General features: G+C 39.9%; 1 protein-coding gene across 1 annotated transcript in view; it reads left to right on the forward strand.

Annotated features, from left to right (window-relative positions):
- PKHD1 (PKHD1 ciliary IPT domain containing fibrocystin/polyductin) overlaps positions 1-21739 on the forward strand; it is a 238083-nt gene that overhangs the window by 141592 nt on the left and 74752 nt on the right. The window contains 5 exon segments of the mRNA XM_058020892.1: positions 7399-7536; positions 15238-15351; positions 15987-16074; positions 19293-19447; positions 21266-21418. Coding sequence (XP_057876875.1) covers positions 7399-7536; positions 15238-15351; positions 15987-16074; positions 19293-19447; positions 21266-21418 — 648 coding nt within the window.

Genomic DNA, 21739 nt, shown 5'->3' on the forward strand with positions numbered 1-21739 from the left:
TTTATATTTGTGCTTCAATATGGGCTCCTTGGCCCTGGTGGCCATTCCAGTGTGTGCAGGACCCCACATTTGTTCCTTGTCACTCAAACTGCAGTACAAAAATGTGGTTTTTGGAAGAGAATGATAATTATTTTCCATTTTCACATACACACAAAAACAAGCACTTATGCTGACTTTCAAGCTGGAGTATGTACAGGGACCTTAATTCAGAAGAGAACTTGTAAGACCCACAACCACACCTCACAAAGAGCTCATCTCTTCACCCATCTCTCTCTGTGTTTTGTGCAAGGATCATATTTTACATTTCTGCATCATCTTCCATTTTATTTTTCTGTTGTAATTCCTACTTATCAATGGTAATTTCTCAAACCATTTGCCATGGATACCTCCTAGATATTTTAGCTTAGACCCATATTTCAACTTGAGTTACATTTAAATCCCCACTCATCATGCAACATTACTGCATGAAAAATGGATTTTAGTAAATTTATTAGAGAATTTGCAATAAAATCTGGAGAAAAGCTTGTGATAACCATTTTACATAAGAGACCCTCCTTTAATCAGGAAGTTGGACTACATGAGGTCCTGAGTTCCTTTCCAGATATAATTATTGAATTTCCAATTAATATTGATTGATATGTACCTGAAATATTCTGAAATATTCTAGAACATGGTGCTGTCTCCTTCTCATTTGTTTGAAACCAGTTACATCTCTCTGCCTACCGCAGCTCTACTTCTGGAAATGTGGAATGTGAATGAAATGACTGAAATTCCATGCCCAAATACCAATACAAACATCTCGTCCCACATATATATATCTATACACACACACACACACACGTGCGTGCACACGCATATATATATATATATATATATATATATATATATATATACATATATAAATTTGAAGGTTACATTACGAATTATCATCAGCCTTCAATATATATTTAGTTTAATCTTCAATTTTCTAATAAATATGAAAAAAAGCCTAGAGCCTGTACTTCTAAAAATATGACCTTTCTTCACTTTTGGGAGGAACTTACATTGAGCTGAAGATGAGATAAAGTTGGAGTTCAGGAAGAATTTCTTCATGGAATGAGTGGTCAGGCATTGGAAGGGGCTGCCCAGGGAGGTGATGGAGTCCCCATCCCTGGAGGTGTCCAAGGAAGGTCTGGAGGTGGCACTCAGTGCTCTGGGCTGGTGACAAGGTGGGGATTTGTCTCAGGTTGGACTCGATGGTCTTGGAGGTCTTTTCCAGCCTTAATGAGTCTGTGATTCTGTGATTCTGTGATAAGTGGTCCACCAACATCACTCCATTACTGCCATAACATCAGAACATTCCAGTTTTCACCATCACGTGTCAGATGCAGGTATGAAGAGGCACAGAGGCAAATCACAATTTGCACAGAAGCAGAGAATAAAAAAATAATAAATAAATAGGTTTGGCTGAGGGTTTGGAGTTCTGTTGCTTAGATCAGATCAAGAGAGTAGAAGGGGAAGGATGAGTTTGTGATGCACGATGAATAAAACTCTTTTGTGTTTCCTGCAAAGATGAAGAGCTGGTGCTTGTCCAGAGAAGGGCAATGATGCTGAGGAAGGGTCTGGATCACACTCTGAAACACACAGTGGGGTTCTTGGGGCTGTTCCGTGCAGGGCCAGGAGCTGAAATCCGTGATCCTTGTGAGTCCCTTCCAACCCAGGTTATTCCATGATTCTATGATCCTATAAAAAAAATCTCTCCCATTACCAGGGTAAATGTGCCTGTTGGTCGATGTGCAGAAACTATTCTCCTCCCCAGTACCTTTCTGGAATCCTCCTTTGGTTTTATCCTGAGAACAAAAACATGAACACAAACACAATCTGTCTGTCATACCACCAATTTTGTTTAATCTCTGCCTTTTCTGGTCACCCTTTCTCTATTTTATTTCTGCTCTCCCTCTTCAGTCCTGCTGGTTTGGAGGTGTTGAGACACTCACTGGCATTGGAGTCAACAGAGTACAGGGTCTAAAATTAGAGTCATGATCCTCACCAGGTGATAAGGGAACTGGATTTGTTGCTCTAAATGCACTAAAATGAGGTTAGGCAAGATAAATTTTCTGTCCATTTTGCATGCTTTGCTTTGCTGCCACAAGTGTTCAGTCTCCAGTTCAAAGAAAGCCAGCCCCTTTGCTTGGATCCAAAATCTAAAATGAAATCAACAACTTCCAAATGTATGTTTAATTGTAGCATTTTATGGATGTTTCCCTTCCCTTTTCCTCTGGTTTGTGCAGACCCTGCTAAACTCAGAATGACTCCAGATGGCTTCAAAAAGGTGAGAATTTGTTCTCATGAGAACAAATATTCTAGAAACCACCCAAACTTTGTGCTGCTATGCACACCAAAATAAGTTTTTGTGATTCACTCCTGGCGAGATGCAGCTGTGTCTTACTCTTTTCTGTCTTCTGGTTACTTAAAATTCTCTTCTGGGAGCCATCTACAATGATTTTCTGGTTGAAAGCCAAGATATGAACTTGCTTCTGGTATGCTGTGCATGACTGGCTCAATCCTTTCAGCCCCCAAAGAACAGTTTTAGAGTCATAAAACCAAATAATAGATCAGTTTTCGGGTCATAAAAGCAAATAATAGATGCTTAGTGTTCATTTCTAGTGTGAAGAACCACAGGGAAAGACTTTGGTCAGACACTGTTGAAATGTTTGACTGAATGTGGATTGCCAGAGTTCACTGGAGAGCTGGGGCACTGTCTAAATTTAGCTATTGAAGGCTTCAATTTGCTTATTTAACAAAATAAGCAGAACTGCAACATTAAGGCTACCTCATGGGCTGGTCTCAGGAAGGTTTGAAAAGGTAGAAAATGCCTCTATTAGCAAAATATACATATTAGAAACCAGGTTTTTCTGTACTTGCTTGGTGTCTGCTTGACACATCTAGAGATTTGGGCAAGCTTGGAAATTGGTGTTGTGTGTCACAGACATGTTTTATGAAAAATCCTTTCCTTAGGATTTTTTCTCCTGAGAAGCTGAGAGGCCTCAGGAACAAAATGTAAACATTGATTATCTGCTGCTGCAGAATGCAACAAGTAGATCTGTAATTAGTCTCATGTGGTTGTTTCTCATTAATGGCCAATCCCAGTCAGTTGTCCAGACTGTCTTGGTCAGTCACAAGCCTTTGTTATCATTCTTTTTCTATTCTTGGCCAGCCTTCTGATTAAATCCCTTCTTCTATTCTTTTAATGTGGTTTTAGTATGATATATACCATAAAATAATAAATCAAGCCTTCTGAAACATGGAGTCAACATTATTCTCCCTCATCCTAAGACCCCTACAAACAGCACTACAGTTGTGTACTAAGTTCTTTCTTTATTTGCCCTGTTTGACTGCACATACTTAGTACAAGGATGACTTTCACTTGCAACAAAGCTGGGTTCCTCATGTAAAAGGGACTTTTAGCGTTGATGTATTGCTATAATTCCCCTCAGTGTCTGTCTCCCCAGTGGATATGAGTCTCTTCCAGCCTGATCTGGAAATCTTCAGCTCAGGCTGCCACAGCTTGTGCTTTTATCCCTGGAGGTGCATCCTCCAGAGCCACAGCCATCCCACAAGGACCTGTCACATGCATCAGGCTGCAGCAGCCACACCACCTTGGAAAACAAGCCAGAGGAGTTCAGTCATGCCATTTCAGCAGTGGCATCAGCTTCCCAAAGCCATGGGATTTTCAGGGCTTTGGTTTATGGTTTTAGGGTGGCACACTCCTGATGCAGTGTGCTCTGGGTGGAAGGAGAGTGTGTTATAATTCCAAGCAAAGGAATGCTGTTTTGAAGGGTATTGATATGATATCATGTAGCCTCTGGCAATTTATATCTTCCTATTTTTTTTTTTTCTCTCCAGTGGTGAAATTCACTCTGTTCTTCATTTTCTGATTTTGATTTTCTTTGAAGTTTTTCTGTTTGAAGAGATGAATGCTGGAGTACTGTATCCCATATAATAGCTCCCCTGTTGTGCCTGATTTCCATTCAATGGCATGCTATGGTGTTTTATACAGCAATGTGGCTGATCAAAGGCATTTTGTGTCATTGCTGTAGTCATTAATGCCTTCTCAGTATTGTACATATGAACATTAAGACTCTGGCATACCTGAGCTTTTTGTCTGAAGAAAGTGTATGTACAATGAAATATTGCCCTGTTCTCAAGCTCAAACTATGGTTTGCTGAAAGTGGTTTCTTGCAGTTATATGAATATTTTCATGGTGGGAAAACAGCTCCAGTTTGTCTTTTTCTGGAGGTGAATCCTTTGAGCTCAGTGACCTAAAGTCTATTATTTTAACTGCTAAGTCACATCTCCCTCTACGAGGTAAATGAGTGTATTCTGTAAGGAAGTTGCCTTTGAATGTGTTTGCTTTCCTCCTCAAGTGTGGAAACATTTTTCCTCCCCTCAAAGGAGTGTTCTGTTGTATCTGCAGAGCAGCATTTCACCCTCTGAGAACTTCACACCCCAAGCATCACACCCCAGAGTGTTGTCCTTTTAAACTGAGGATACTCAAGTTTTGCAGAGATATCTCTGAGCAGGGGAATTTCTCACTCCTCTGTTTCGAGGCTTACACACATGATGCCACAGATACAGAGCAGTCAGCATTTCTTTTATAAAACATTTTTCAGAAAGATGTGCAACTCAGCAAAAAATCTCTGTTCTAGACTGAAATGTGACATATAAATGGCATGCCTGGGAGCACTGCTGCTCTTCCTTGTAAAAATGTTTCAGCCTGTGTTTGATGAATATACTTATGGCCTTTGTCAACTGCAGATTTTTTGCCACATTCTTGAGCTGTGATTTCACAAACTAGATTCCCCTTCTGTCTGAGAGATACCATTTTAACAACATTTCCTTCTTTATTCTCCTCTCGGTTTCATACCCTCACATCCTGAGCCTTCCCTTCACAGCTCTGCAGGGCATGGGACTGTACCTGTCCTGTAAAGAGATTATAGACAGGAATCTCCTCATGCCTGTAAAAATATATTAAGTACTAAAACCATAAGATTTAGAGGGGAAAAAAATGCACTTGCTCCCTAGAGACTTACTTCATCTGAATGCTGTCAAAATTTTGCATGCTTGAAAGGTGTTTCAGCCCAAGGACACAGGGAATTTGTTTTGGGATGAGGGGTTCAGGTTTACCATGGCTTACTGCTGTACTTGGTATAGTCCTTTAGAACAGATGTCCTGGGCTTTCAGGGTGCTTGTGGCCAGAGAGAAAGGACGAAAATGCAGAGCGGAAAAGGAAGAGGTGGGATAATTGATTCACAGGGATAAGGGCAGGAATATGTAGGTAGGAGACAAACAAGTCTGTAAGCAGAGCCAGAACTCCAAACCTGAAAATAGAACCTGAAATAAATTTTTCCTTTCCCTGGAGGTTTTGAAACTACAGGGTTACAAAACCAGTGAGTAAAAAACTAGAAAATGCTACTAATATTTTCTTTCAGTCTAATTCTGAGTGTACTTCATGCAGATTTTCACAGAATCATATTATGTTTTCTGCAAGCAGGGCTTGGAAATTTTCTTAAATGTGTGCTCTAAATAGTTGGAGCCAGCCCCTGATTACAAGATTTTTGGCAAGGACTTTCTCTGTGCTACCCATTTTGTGGTCATTTGTGTTCCCATCCACAGCAGTTGCCAATGTCCACAGGCAGAAGTGAAACTGTTAAGTAGCTGAACCACTTCCCAAGACACTTCATGGTTCTTATATTCCACACAAAATCGGTTTCAAGTGTCCCATTCTCACCACTCTGTCAAAATACACCAGAAATATATGTGTGTTCTTTAATCTCCCCCATTTTTTGCATCAATGCCTTGCAATGAATGCTTATGAGAACAATGAGAGTCACAGAAGATCTCTGTGTAGGGTAGGGCTGTCTTTATGTTGAAGATTGTTTTTTCATGCAATCTATTTCTCTGAAAGCCATTATTAGATCATATTATTGAGCCCCTTTTTAGGGAAACACCTTGCTTTTCCTTCTTCCAGGAACACCCACTGACTGAGAGAGGCACCATACTGTTACTCTTGTCGATAATGAAAGGGGATGGAAACCACAGTTTCAGGGCCTGAGCTGTTTTCCAGTGCAATCAACTGAGAAGCTCTTAGTGACATCCAGGAGCATTAGATGGGCCCTGAGGGTGGAATTCACCTCTGTGCAGTGGGCTGCCTCTAAATGATCCACCATTTACATCCTTGCTCATGTCCTACTTGGAACACTTAAGAGACATTTTAAAGTTTCCTTGCAGAATAACAGCTTTAGGAAGTAACAGTGATGTTGTCATTGTGCTCAAGCCACAAAAGTTTCCACTCTGTTCTGAAATATAAAAATATTCCCCTTGCTTTCTCCTTATGGATCTGAGGGAATGGTGCTTTGCCCTGGTCATTGCTAACTGATTTTTAGAGGGGAATATGAATGCAGAATGGAACTCATGGTGGACCTGGCAGTGATCTCAGAGCTCTTTTCCAACCTTAACGATTCTGGGGTTCCATGAGCTCTGGCTTCCTGCAGGTTGCATTTGGGTAAGCAAAGTTTTGCTCTTGGATGGTGAGGAAGAGCTGAGTTTTCATACATAAACCTAACTGAGAGCAAAGCCAAGATTAAAAGAGGGAAAAGTGCTAATAGAGAGTCAGTGGAGGTAGTTCATGGTGTGTGGCTGCAGTTTGTCACCCTGATCACTGCTCTTGACAAGGTGGAGACTTGCAGGCCCTTTGTACCATGACACACCTCAGTGATACTGATGGATATTTTTCCATTTCCATCAATCCTAGAACCCAGAAGGGTTTGTATTTGAAAGGACCTTAAAGCTCATTTGTTCCAACCTCCTGCCATGGGCAGGCATGCCTTCCACTATCCCAGGTTGCTCCAAGCCCTGTCCAGCCTGGCCTTGAATGCTTCCAGGGATGAGGCATTTTGTCATTCTTGTTCTCTTCAAAAGAACTCTCTTGTCTTCTTCAGTTCCATAAGGCAAAAATGGGAAAGATTGAGAGACACTCTTTACAAGGGGCTGGAGTGACAGGACAAGGGCCAACACCTTCAAACTGAAAAAGAGTAGGTTTACATTAGATATTAACTTCTTCCCTGAGGGGATGGTGAGGTCCTGGCACAGGTTACCCAGAGAAACTGTGGCTGTATCCCTGGAAATGTCCAAGGCCAGGTTGGGCAGGGTTTGGAGAAACATGGGATAGTGGAAGGGGTCCCTGCCTATGGCAGGAGGTTGGAACAAGATGTTTAAGGTCCCTTTCAACCCAGACTGTTCCATGATTCTATGAAAACCAATCTGACTAACAAAACTCAAGCCAAGTTGACATCCTTTTTGGCAAGTGGTGTTGTCAGGCTGCCATTGACCTAAACAACCCTCTGCTTTATTTCCCAGACAGGACCATCCTGGTGGATGTGGCTCTTCCCCCTCTGAGAGGACTCTACATCCTGGGGACCCTCGAGTTCCCCAGCAACTCCAGCAACGTCCTGAGCACAGCCTGTGTCGTGGTGCTGGGGGGTGTGCTGAGAGTGGGTGAGTGAACAGCTGATCTTTGGGATGCCTGGGGGTTATTTCTGCTCTTGATAGGGAAAAAAAAAAACTGTGGAGAATGACTTAAAGTGTCACCATAAACATGCTGTCCAACCTAATGCCCCATGGCTATCTGGATATCTGCAGTTTGGACACCCAGGATCCATGGGAAGCAGGATGATTATCCACTGGAGCTAATTACCTATTCCTTTAATGGCAACTACACCCCACTCCTGGTTTCACTGGGGCAGAGATTTTATCTGATATGTGTAAAAGCCCTCCCTGCTCCCTGTGGGGCTTGCTTTATGAGACAGTAATTCCTCAGGGCAGGATCTGCCCCAGTGTTCAGGCAATGCCTGGTGCCTATGGGCATTGATAGGACACTTTTTGTGACACAGAAATATTTAAAGCCAACATAAACAGAGTCATGAAGAATTCCCTGAATGCCTGGAAATCCTGCTGTGGTGTGAAACAGCTGGATTCAGCACACTTGTTCCTCTCATCCCTGTGTACAGATGAGCACCAGGACCACAGGAAGGTACCACCTTGCCCCTACCTCCAGCTGTTTCACAGTCCCCAAAGTCACCAGGGCTGTTCCACATTATTTACAACAATCAGGATTGGTGTTTTTCCTCTCTGAAGTAATTACACACATAATTCCCTTTAAATATCAAGGTTTCTAAAGCCAGGCATTATAAATACTTACAGGAATCCTTAGGACGCTGGGATCACATTGTTGATCATTGCTTGACCTTTCTCAAGATTGGTTTCATGAACTTTAAAAAGAGAATTTGTTTGTGTAATCACCTCCTGAGGAAGTCTGCTTCAATATTTGTTTGTTGTTAATCTCAAGGGACTGTTTAGTTAATATAGTACCGGCCAAAAAAGTTATTTTGCTGTCTTGTGTTTTTCTTTGGAAAAAGAGGTTGGAAAGCATAATCTGGGAGGTTAAAAAATATATACACTTAAAAGCCTGTCAGTCATTTCTTACTCAGACTCCTTTGCACTTTAAATACAGTTTCATATTGGTTTTAAGAAAAAGCATGTGTTCATTGCTAAAAACACTTATTAAAAAAACATTGAGGCACTTTGCTGCACAAACTCCCCTCCAGCACATCTGTGAGTAGTAATGATATTAAAAGCCAAACAGGTATTTGCAGCTGTTGAGTTGCAGTCCAGCGTCTCCTGGAGAGCTGTCCTTGTTTCAGCTGTGAGATGATGGATAGAGGCTCTGCAGGTTTCCCAAATCTCATTTCTCTGCCTGCATGTAGAGCTGGGAGTGCCTGTTTCTTCCTGCCTTCCCCTTTCCCTTCCCATGTGTTCGAGGCCTTACGGAAACGTCTTGGAGCCCATCTGTCCAACCCTGCCTGTTCCACGCCTGAAGGAAGGGTTTTGAAGCCCATCTGTCCAATTCCACCACACCCTAAAGAAATCCTGACACAAAATAGATAATGAGACAGTTTAGTAAACAGATTTAATAGATGTGGACATCAGCATTCAGCATTGCCTGAGCAGGATCTCAGGTCGGCATCACGTGAGCCAAATCCCCAGGTCCTGCCTGCTGCGTAATTTCTCCATGCCCTGTTTTCAGTGTAGCAATCTATAGCCACATGCTGTTCCTTCTAATTCTGTGGCCTGGGACAAAGACTTTTTGGTAAAGCTAGAGTATTTTGTTCCCTTGGACTTTTAGAGAACAAAGACCAGTTTAGAAATTCATCTTATCTGGTTTTGGTGTCCTCCAGAGCACTTGACTTCTTCTCTGCAGAGAGAAAACAAAGTCACAAGGTTAAGTCATGACCATAAGTGCATAGCAACTAAATGATGATGGAAAATATGTAACAAAGGGAAAAAAATCCGTGTAAAATTGGAATTTATCAACCATAACAAGAATCTAATTAATTTTATTGAAACAATAATTTACAGGCAAACTGGGATGAAAAAGTAGTAATGGTTGGGAAATCAGAATTTTTGGAACACCATTGACCATGCAGGGTCAATCATCACTTTTCTCTTTAATGTATGATCACAGTCCATGTGAATGATGATCCCTGGAAGATGTGAGATGATTTAAGAACCACAAAGAACTCTGTCAGAACTCTTGGAAAACCCAATGGAAAATGTGTGGATCTACCCCCACAGGAATATCTCTGGGTACTCCTAGACCTTTAGTGTTTTTGGATTCAGGGAAACTTTCTGATTATTTCTACTTTCATAGTCCTACCTCTAAGATAAGGAGTTTCTCTCTTTCACTTTATCCTTCAAAGTCTTTTATTTTATGGTGATGTTTGCAGTAGAATTTTAGTAACACCATTTATTTCTATTTCTCTGTACCATGATATTGTAAATATTGGCTATTTTTCCAGCTTATAAAAGGAAGTTTGAGGTTCAGAGAGAAAGTGAAGTGCTAAATATCTTTAGCACATCTGTGTCAAAACAAGGTAAGAAATGATGAGTTCAACATCTCACAGTTGTTTTTCCATTTTCAGCCAGGATGATTCTGTCCATTTTAACCCACAAGCATTAAAACTCAGATGATATGTGCAGAAAGTGCCCTGTTCCACTGCTGAGCAAAGCCCTCAGCTCCCAATAAAGCTGAAGGAAATGCTGAAGTTCACTTGGCACACATTGATCTGTTGGACTCATCCTGAACTAAACTGCACTCAGCTGCTCTTTGCTGGCAGGCTGATTTTGCTTTTTATAGTAGAGCTCGCCAAGTAATTATCCAGATAGGATTTCTCTTTTTATTTCAACTTGTCACATTCTCTCCTTCACATATCTCCTGATGGCTGCTTGTCAGTCATGTCACTCATTGGAGGCAAGAAGCCTAAGGTCATCATTAGCTCATGGCTTGATTGTCTAGAGAGGGAACCCCAGACAATTCTAATGCCCTTATCTTGCTTGTGGTGAGAGCTTTAATGCATTTATTCCCCCTCTTTTTCAGAAAGAACCCCCATACTGCTTTGTCAAAGGATAAATCAGTGTATTTCATTAAATGGCCATGTGTTAGCAGTAAATAAAGAGCAGTAATTAGAGCACCAGTGAGTTTCACCAATTTACTGTCTTTTCCAACTTCTCCAGCACTTCTGTTGTGTGGGTCCCATCTTTGGCTCTGGGCTGAGTCCCACCCTGCACACATCATCCCTGCACAGCTGTCCAACTTGTATGAAGAAGGGATTCTGTTGGCGTAACGAGATGCGTTTTCATTCCAGATCACAGAAAAAAAAAAATGGTTTGAAAAGTTCATTGGAGTGTTTGTATTCCCTTCAATGACTGTATTCTCTTCCTGAACCCCTCAGCCTCTGTTTGGCTTTGACCCCTTCCAGTACCTTCAGTTTCTTTTAACTGGTTGCTCCATGTAGGGAAGGGATTTGGTTCACATGTTCTAGACACCCAAATTTAGGTGTAATCTGGACATCAGCACATGAGCTACTGTTCCAGTAGAGGTCTATCCAATATAACCAGTGGAGGCCCTGCAGTCAGTGGGACTGGTTGATAAAGGTATCTAGAAAAAATCTGCATTAAAAAAAAATTTAAAAAAAACCCATTAAAAATATACATTAAAAAACCTGAATGTAGGTATATGATTCTCCCCAGAAATATGTTAAGTTGCCTAATTATAAGGATTTTCTATCTTTCTGGGCACCCTCAGGTGTCTCCTCCTGCCTGCAACTTCTGCTTAAAAATTCCACTCTTCAGTCATTTATCCCTGTCTTATATCTGCCATCTTCCAGAGAGGATTTGGAGGGCGCTGGGACTGTCAGATCCCATCCTACTTGTCTCACCACTTATTCCCCATTCACCCCCCACTTCTGGCTATTGGTTCCTACTCCACAGCTGTGGAGATGTGGAGCTGAGGACTTCTGAAATCTTCTGTATTTTTGGCAGAAAGAGGCCACAAAGTGAGGTCTCCTTGTTTGGCTGCTATTCCAGGCTGCTTTCCAGAGTGAACACCTGAAGGAAGCTCCAGAAGAAAACCAACAGTAGGTGCTGTCCTGCTGGGTATTGATCATGAATAAAAGCTCCTCAGACTTTCTGGTGAAAATATGACACAGTTTTTAAAATAGCTGGGTACTTAGAGTCCAAGAAGTTTTGGATTCGGGAAACAGAGATAGAGGAGATGGTCCCAGCAAGACAAGATGGCAAAGTCTGTTTGCCAGGTGAAGGGAGGAGATCTGTCTCAGAGATTTTGTTGCTCTTATATGCAACAGCTGTTTCAGAGTGTTATGTTGTGAAAAAAAGAGAAGGCTAGAAGGGAGGAAACACCCACTATTCTAGGAAAGAATTGAATGGGTTTTGCTATGGCACAAAACCCCAAACAATACAGCAAAAATCTGTCAGGAGGAACATCTGGAACAGAACTAAAATATGAAAACAATGGAAAATTCTTTTAAAACTCAACAAACTAGATCCAGACCACAGTTCAGGATAAATGAAAATCTGAGTAGAAAAAACCACATCTCTATATCTGTTCTCCTGTTTATTCCCTCCTTTTTTCTCGTAGTAGGTTTTCTCCTCTCCAGGGCTTGGACCTGGATGGTGAAGGATTCTGAACCAGCTGAAACCATTGTGCTAACAGATCTGTGTTACAATCTCAGCATTTGCATCTCACACTTCTTCAGGACAACATGTATCAGTGGTGAATTTATTAACACATCAGGTTGTTTATTAACACAGGATTATCATAAATGATTGGGTTTTCTTGCACTGTGTAGTGCAGTTGGAAGAACGTGTTTGTGGGAGTCCTGCCTCTGTCTTTAGTGCCTCCTGACCTTTTCTGCACATCTCACCAGACATTTCCATCTTTTGATAATTTCCAGGTTGCAAGCATCCTTTTTCCTGGTTCTCTGCCAGCAGCATATTAATATTTCACTTTATGATCAATCAGGTTGCTCATCAAATTGCTAGGGCTTCCAGCTGGAGCAGAAGCATGAAAGGGAATCCATTTCCACTCATCTCATGCAGGATGGGGAATTGGGCAGCTTGGTGTGGTCTTATGTAGGCTTTTCTAACCACAGAAAAGTGGGACAAGAAATCTGAAGTTTTCAAAACCGAAGTCCAAAGATGGACACTTAAAGCCCAGATTGCTCCCTTATGTGTTGCAGAAATCATGATTGCTGTTGTTTGTGGCAAGTTGCTGTATCCAACAAAATTATTACAAGATCTGTGATTTCATTGCTGGTTACTTAATAAGGTTCTGAAACTTACCCAGCTCTGTGACTTGTGTGAATCAACTATGTTGGAGTCCCCTTATGAGTAAGCTGAAGTAGCTGCTGCTTCCGCATCTTCATTTTCATAGGCCATTCTGCTGGAATCTATTTAGACTTAGCCAAAGTGTGTATCTGAGACCTTACTCAGCTTTTCCCTTTATTTTTCATTCTTCTCCATTCATTCCCAGAGAGATTCTTACCTTTTCAAGACCTCTTGCTTTATTATGTTCAATAATAGAGAATCACAGAATGGATAAAGTTGGAATGGATCACTGAAGATCATCTAATCCAACCACCTTGCTCAATCAGGGTCCCCTAGAGAATTCTTAATTTTTTTCCTAATTCTTCACTTCTAAATTCCTGCTGACTTTCCTAGAGCATCCTTGTAATTGTTCTCTCCAGTTGTGTCAGTTTATCTGCTTACTTTCAGTATCCTCACACAAATTTGGGTCCCTAATAAAACATGGAATGCCACAGGGTTTGCAGGACCAGACCTGGTTGAGTCCATGTCCCCATTCCAGTCACTCAGGCTGTAAATTAGTGTGTGCCATGTTCCTGCTGCACTGGTGTAGTTTGTTAATCACAAAGTTTTGTGCTACTAAGCCAAGAGCCTTGGAGAAGCCAATTATATTATATCAAAGCTATTATCTTTATCAACTAGACCTGTAATCTCATTAGGAGATGATAACAAGGAAGTTTCACAAGACCTTTTTTTCTATAAAAGCAGGTTGATTGGCATTAATTATATCATCCACCTTTAATGATTTATTAATTGTGTTCAGAGTTGGACATTCCATTTTTATTTATTTTTCCCCCAGAATCAGTGTCAAGTTGACAGGCCTGTAATTACCTGGGGCTCTTACTTTTATCTTTGCTTGAAATATTGGCACAATATTAGCTTTTCTCAAGGACTCTCAGACATCATGAGTGATCCCAAAATTATTGAAGAGTCCACCTTAATAGTCCAATGGGTTTCCTGTAAAACTCTCTGTTAGCACTTGCATCAAGTTACTAAAATCTATTGATTTAAACCCATGGAACTATTGATGGCAATAAGTAAGTATTAAGCCTATTTTTCTTCTAAATATTCTTAAAAGAAGCAGATTTTTTCTGCTAATTGGTGACTACTGTGTTCTTTTGTGTCATTTTCTAATTACAGTTTCCAGACACTGAAGAATTTCTGTGAATATTATCTTCCCTTTTGAATTTTATTTTATTTTCAATTATAAATAGTTTTATTATGATCTTTGTTTTTCACTCTGACCGTATCTTTTATTTGTGTGGTTTTGGCTTTCTTTTTTTTTAACAAGGGTATCATTTTTTAATGTTGTGCTTTTTTGGACTAAAAGTTATGATTTTTAGCTAAATGTAGATGTAAATCTTTTAATGGAAGGAGAACTTCCAATTCATCCTTTAGAATCCCCATTTCCAATCCTTTGTACATGATTGTTAAGTCTGGAAGCCTACTTAAAAATTGTTTTAAAACTGAGCTGACAATTGGGTATATGAGATGGTTTTAACTGACTTAACTTTGTAACCAGGTGTAAAAAACATGAGAAATTGTGAAAGCATATTTGGAAACAACCTAATTCCTGCTTTTTCTCTGTTCAAAACACAGTTTTGTGAGTTTAAACAAGGAAATCAAACCTGGATTGGGTGGACGATGGACACTGGAAAATACTTCCATCCATGTCCCCAGAGAATATACATGTTCACTGGTGTGAGATATTAGATGGGGAACATGCAAGTCTTGTACTGTTTGCCTTTTAAAAAGTTGTACAGAGAATTTAAATATCCTCAGTTATAAGTCAGATGCTGGTGGGGAACAATTTATTGTTTTATTGATTTCACTTAAGTAAAAAAAAAAGGCTCTTAAAGCAAAATGTTTCTTTAGGATACAAAATCAGCTCTCTTTTCCAAACTAGTAATTTTTAAATATTAAAAGAACATGACAGGCCAGCTAATTTTGTACAGATACATATATATATATATTTTAGTTCTACATCTGCTGCAGTTTTCTGTTGCATAATTGATTTAATCTCTAATTTTGAAGGAACGCTGAACTCCTTTACTGGACTCCGCATACATTTCTCCAGGGCAAAAACTGTCCTACTTTTTTCTCCTTAGTATCTGTTTAGTGCTGGGCCATTTTCCTCTGAAACTGTAAACTACCCTTGGTGAAAGAAATGAAGGCAAAGTTGCAATACAGTTTACTGTGCAGTTATCCCCAAAACTTCTTGGGCACTTTATTTTTCTCTAATTTTTTTCCTCAATCTTTCAATTTTTCCCATCCTTGCTGCATGATTACCTTTCAACTGGTGAAGGAGCAAAAAGGCAAAAACTGATTGAGAAAGGAAATATTAACTCAGCCATTTAGTTATTTCTTTAAAATCAGTTTCACACATATTCCCCCTGCTAGTTTCCCTCCTGTTTTTAGAATCACAGAAGCCATGGATACTGTTGTCGTGGGTTTGATGCTGTTTTGTCTTTATTGCAGGTTCTTTGCAATATCCCCTGGAAAGGGATTTAAAGCTGCTGCTCCTTCTTCGGGCTTCTGAAGGGATTTTCTGTGATCGTCTGGAGGATATAAATGTGCACCCAGGGAGTATTGGTATGAAACATGAATTCCACTTTTCATAGGAAACTAATTTTTGGTAATATCCAAATCTACCACTGTTGAGACTGTTACTCTTTGGTACAGATAAAATTCAAACAAAGGTACACAAATTTTACAGCTAACATTAAATCTTCTGGGATATATAATCTCTATGAAAAGTTTCTGTATTTTGGGTTTGTCCTCTGATTTTGGATCCCTTTTCCAGAGGTTGGGGTGAAAATGTTCATTGTCCAGAAAGATTAATAATAGCCACATAATTTTTTGTACCTTTCATTCCTTGAGTTTTTTACCTAATTTCTTTACTTAGAATTTTTTTTAATGGTAGATATCATTGTCTGCAACTCCTTCAAATCTAATTTGTGTCAATGAGACTTCTGTGGTAAAATTCCCTCTCTTGCCTGTACATGCAATGATCGTTTTACTTTATTGAGGACTTATTGCTCCTTCACTTTGTATTTTGAGTGAAGTCTTTGTACTGTTCTTACACTTCTCAGAAAATATAAAAACACACTTTAATAAATACATAGATTTTCATATACTTAGTTATTGCTTCAGTTTTTCTCAAGTCTCTTTTTCTTTAACCTTTGAAATCCTCCTTCTGTTCTTTCTTTTTTTTTTTTTTTCCCCAGGAGTTTATGGACAGGTGCAAATTTATAGTGCTTATCCTAAGATGCCTTGGACACATCTGGGAACTAATGTTGCTCCTGGCAATGAAAGGTGGTATTTTGGCTAAATATACTTTCAAATATTAAATTTTGGCTGCTGTTGCTATGGCTTGTATTTAATATTCCTGTGAGTTGCATTATTCTTTCTCTTTGTGATGGGGTCTGCTTGAATTCTGTCTAGATAGAAGAAAATAACCTAAGTTACAGAAAATTGCACTGTGATGGGGAAGCTGATGATTTTTAAGGTCCCTTCCAACACTAATTCTAAAGAAATCTAAATTCCAAGGATGAATCAAGCTGAGAATTCCTTCCTTCCTTCCTTCCTTCCTTCCTTCCTTCCTTCCTTCCTTCCTTCCTTCCTTCCTTCCTTCCTTCCTTCCTTCCTTCCTTCCTTCCTTCCTTCCTTCCTTCCTTCCTTCCTTCCTTCCGACACTTCCTTCCTTCCTTCCGACACTTCCTTCCTTCCTTCCTTCCGACACTTCCTTCCTTCCTTCCGACACTTCCTTCCTTCCTTCCTTCCGACACTTCCTTCCTTCCTTCCTTCCTTCCTTCCTTCCTTCCTTCCTTCCTTCCTTCCTTCCTTGTTTCCTTGTTTCCTTCCTTCCTTCCTTCCTTCCTTCCTTCCTTCCTTCCTTCCTTCCTTCCTTCCTTCCTTCCTTGTTTCCTTGTTTCCTTCCTTGTTTCCTTGTTTCCTTGTTTCCTTCCTTCCTTCACTTCCTTCCTTCCTTGTTTCCTTCCTTCCTTGTTTCCTTCCTTGTTTCCTTGTTTCCTTGTTTCCTTCCTTCCTTGTTTCCTTGTTTCCTTGTTTCCTTCCTTCCTTGTTTCCTTGATTCCTTCCTTCCTTGTTTCCTTGTTTCCTTCCTTCCTTGTTTCCTTCCTTGTTTCCTTGTTTCTTTCCTTCCTTCCTTCCTTCCTTCCTTCCTTCCTTCCTTCCTTCCTTCCTTCCTTCCTTCCTTCCTTCCTTCCTTCCTTCCTTCCTTCCTTCCTTCCTTCCTTCCTTCCTTCCTTCCTTCCTTCCTTCCTTCCTTCCTTCCTTCCTTCCTTCCTTCCTTCCTTCCTTCCTTCCTTGTTTCCTTCCTTCCTTCCTTGTTTCCTTGTTTCCTTCCTTGTTTCCTTCCTTCCTTGTTTCCTTCCTTGTTTCCTTGTTTCCTTGTTTCCTTCCTTGTTTCCTTCCTTCCTTGTTTCCTTCCTTTCCTTCCTTGTTTCCTTCTTTGTTTCCTTCTTTGCTTCCTTGTTTCCTTCCTTTGTTTCCTTCTTTGTTTCCTTGTTTCCTTCCTTGTTTCTTTGTTTCCTTTCTTCCTTGTTTCCTTGTCTCCTTCCTTGTTTCTGCCTTTCAGCCAGGCCTAACAAAGCCTTATTGGAAGAGTTCCCACCAGGGTAGAGGTGTCAGCATTTAGAGAAGTGATTGTGAAGATGAGCAGTGGAAGCACAAAGACCTCACCAGCAGGGTTCATCTGTTGTGAGCTCTCTCAGAGCTGTGCGTTCAGTGCAGATTAATTGTTTAGGAATTGCTGTGTAGCTGATCCTGATCCAAACCCTGCAACTTCACAATCACCCTCTGGAAATTCTTCTCCTTCCCTGACTGAGATGGGAGATCAGAGTAAGCAGATTCTGACTGAAGCGTGCCAGTTAAACACTTGGATGAAATGGATCCAGGCTAGATCTGGGTTGCTGCCCAGATATTTTATGTGAAATATCATGAGGTGCTAAGATACAAGTGTTTGGAGTTAATGTATGCACATTAAATATAGCACAAAGAGTTGTTTTAGTTGTTAAAAGAAAGGGAAAAAAAAAGCTAACCAAAAACAATGCCCTATTTTTCATTAAAAATCTACCAATAGCCAACTAAGAGTTCATGTAGTTGGATACAGGAAATAGGTAAAGTAGTGCTGGAATATGAAAACTGAAGGAAGTGGATTTTATTGAAGGAGAGGAGCTGCTCTATATAATTTTCCAATATGAATCAGCTCATCAGTTCAGAAAGGACTTTCCTGCCATTTCAAAAGATATGCAGTGATTCTACAAAAAAAAAAAAAAAAAAAAAAAAAAAAAAAAAAAAAAAAAATTAATAAATTGATAAGTTTTTTGGTGGATTTCTCTACTGAATATTCACTGGCATTGTGTACTAAGTGCTCATCTAGAACCTACTCATCTTTGAAAAATATTGGAGAAAGAGACTCTGGAAAAACTTGACAACATCCCTTTTAGTTTAGGACCTTTCTCTCTGCCCTTCTGTCTCTCTAGTCTGCATGTGAGGAATTGTCTGAATTCACTCAGTGCCCTTTTTCCTCAATAATTCCCTGAGGAGTTTGGATCATCACCTGGCCAGCAGCACTCACCCTGTAACAGGACAAGATGTTTATCAAATAGAGATGTCCACTGCTCATTACGCATTTTGCCGTCTCTAAGCACTTTTATTTTCCTTATGTGAAGCTAAAAATCCCCTGAACTACTAATACAACTTTTACTGTAAAAGGGAATCTTCAGTTCAAGATTAAAACAAATAAATGCAGGACTCTGTGCAATGTTCAATAAAGTTTTAAGTGCTGGTGCCTAGAGGGTGTTCAGCTACCAAGGGCAGGATTCAGGTTCCTAAACAGATGGTTTGGGCCCATTTGAGGTGTCTTTGGGCTCTTTTGAGATGTTTTTGGGGTCCTTCCATGGCTGCACATTTGTCTCCATGAACACTTCAGGAACCAGTCCTGTCTCCTGTCACATCTGTTGACTAATGTTTTAGATACCCTGGGATATCTCAGATAGCAAGAGGTGTTCTTGTTTAGGAAATCAAATCCTGCTCAAAGTGCCCAATTCAGAGAACTGAGTTGCTTTTCACCCACTAGTAGAGCACCAAGAAGCTCTGGTGGAAGCTCAGATGCCAAGTGCAGACAGCCACACGACCCTGCACATGGATGTTGTCTAAATCCAAAGCTGACTTTCAGCTCTGCAGAATATTCCTGGCACCAAAAATGGTCTGAAATGTCTTTTGGAGGCTGCTTGAGCTCTGAAATGCTGTACTGGAACTGTATATGTTGTTAATCAATGGCGTGAAGTAGATGCTTCAGGATTAATTTCCTCCCACATATTTCAGACATCTGTTTTTGCAGAAAGCCCTAAAGGGGCTTTTCCTACAGCATAGCCTGTAGACTTTTTTTCTTTTTTCTTTTATTTTTTTTTTTCTTTTCAGATCTCCCTGAGCAGAACTGTTCATTTTTAATGAAATTTATGAAATTGTAAGTGTAATGACATTAAGTTTATATCATGGTGTTACAGGATTTTTGTGGAGGATGAAGTAGATTGGGATCAAGGTGGGGATATTGTGGTCAGCTCTTCCTCCTATGAAGCCCACCAAGCTGAAGTAGTTACACTTAAAGAAGTCCATGGTCATAATATAAGAATTCATCAACATCTTCTGCACAGGCACATTGGTAAGGAAGGTTTCTTTCCTTTTTTTGAGAGTTTTCTTCTGAAATATTGACTTTCCATTTAATATCTCAACAGGATCAATTCTACTTCCTTGTGGTATCTTCATTTCTTTCTCCATGTACTTTTTCAGCTTGCTGATTCTAACATGAATTTCTGTGAATACAATCAATTCACTGGTGAATTGTTTGGGAAAACTTTCTGGTGTTTCAAGTTGAGCTGGTTCACAGACAGAGAAAGCAATTTTTCCTCTCCTAAAGGAAAAAAGAAATGTAGGATTTTAGGCCCTTTGCACAATTTCTATGGTATGTCAAAAACCTGGAAAAGAATTAAACCCCACCATTTTTTCAAATTTCAAAATAACCATATTCATAAAGTTTAAAATACAAAATTTTATCAATTCCATGGCAAAAAAACCAATGTATTTATAAACTAATATCTAAATAAACATAAAATCTGCATATATCTATTTTATGTGTAGACTGCATGGATCTATATTTTTGTGGAAAAAGGAATGCAGTGCTAATACATACTTACTTTTATTTCAACCTATAAAGTAAATTTATTACCATCTATTTAACAAAAGAAAAATAATTTTATTAACAGGTCAAATTCTGAACCTTCAAACCAAGGACTTTTCTTTTGCACATCAATTTTTTTTAAATTTGATCTTTATTCCAACCAGTAGGCCCAGAAATTAGTGTAATGGATAAAAAGATCCAGAAACATCATGTTTTAAATGGTGAATATTTAAATGCCTGAGCCAGTAATCAAAGCTTCACTTGGAACTGAGCTCTGTTCTGCAATTATCCACAGTGTTAATCAACAGTAGCTTGCATGGCACAGCTTTTTATGACAATTGCATTTTTCAAACAAAATGTGCAGTTCAAAGCATAGAACATCTAGACTTTATTTCCAGTAGTTTATGCATTTTAGGGCTTTCTTTTTAGCTGATGTAGATATAATAAATGTATCATGAGGGGAATTTGAGTAATGCAGCAGTTGTTAGATACAGTTGAAAAAAAAAAGTACTGATGGAAAAATTAATGGGTAAATATTGAGTTTCACCTTGGCAAATGTAGATACTTGCAGGAAATGTTCACACATGAGCCAGTCTGTCTTAGCTCCCTGGAAAATTAAAGCAGAAAAATACATACAATACATGCTTCTCACTTGTATTTTATCTGCCCCTAAAGCAGGTATATATAATACACAAGAAATTGCACTTGAGATTTGCCTACTGCTCTCCACCATGCATAAAGCCAGTCTGGATAACTAAATTACATCTGCATGTGTCTAAAATCACCTGAGATTATCCAAACTAGACAGCTGCATAAACTTGAGAAAAAGTCTCCTTTAGAGAGGCATTGAAATAAATGTTTTAAAATCCTTTTAGAAAGCACACACAAGCCAGACTCTGTAGCAAAGAGGGTTTTGGCATTGACATTAGTCTGATCCTGAGGAAAATTCAAGGAGATCAACTGTGCAGTGTGCTGAAGAGTAACTCCAGCACGCAGAGCCTGGAAAAAATGAAGTGTGAACCTGTTCATTGCTTTGGCACCTGCACACCTCAGGGGAAAGGTTTAGCACCTCCTTGTTCTAAAAACAAGATATCTTGGTAAAATATAAGCACACAGTGAATATTTGATGGGCAGGTGGCCTTTCTGGTTTTGTGTCGACGCACGCAGATTGTGCTGGGGGTGAAACACACCTGAATGTCAGCGCAGATTCTGCAGAGGAGCTGTCAGGATTTATGTCCCTCAAAGCACTTGCTAATAGGTATGATAGACACTTATCACATTTGCTTTCTTGCAACTCCCCAGGGCGTCCCCATGAGACAGAAGATGGCAGAAGCATCCCTTTGGCCGCGGAGGTTGGGCTCCTCACACGGAACGTGCAGATCCTGTCGGATGTGGCTTGTGCTGGGAGGATGCTGGTGGGACACTTCATAGACTCCAGTGGGATGAAGTTTGAAGGTAGTTGAGATTCACCTGTCCTCATGAAGCACACTGGTTTTGCCCAAGAAAGAGGTGCAGCAACATGCGAATCCATTCACATTTGCTATTAAAGTCAGAACAAACTGATTGTCGGCAAGTATGAAACATGAGCACCACTAAAAATTCATAAATGGATCCATAAATCCATAAATCATATGGAAGATATTTTAGGAAGGGCTGCTGTGTGCTTTGTAAGGTTTTACGATGTGTTTGTAGATATTTATTAACAAACACCCATTACAACAATACACTGACAAAGTACCTGATATTATATGTCTGACTGTTGTTAATGTGGTTGTC

This window comes from Melospiza georgiana, chromosome 3 (assembly GCF_028018845.1).
Source record: "Melospiza georgiana isolate bMelGeo1 chromosome 3, bMelGeo1.pri, whole genome shotgun sequence".
Lineage (NCBI taxonomy): Eukaryota > Metazoa > Chordata > Aves > Passeriformes > Passerellidae > Melospiza > Melospiza georgiana.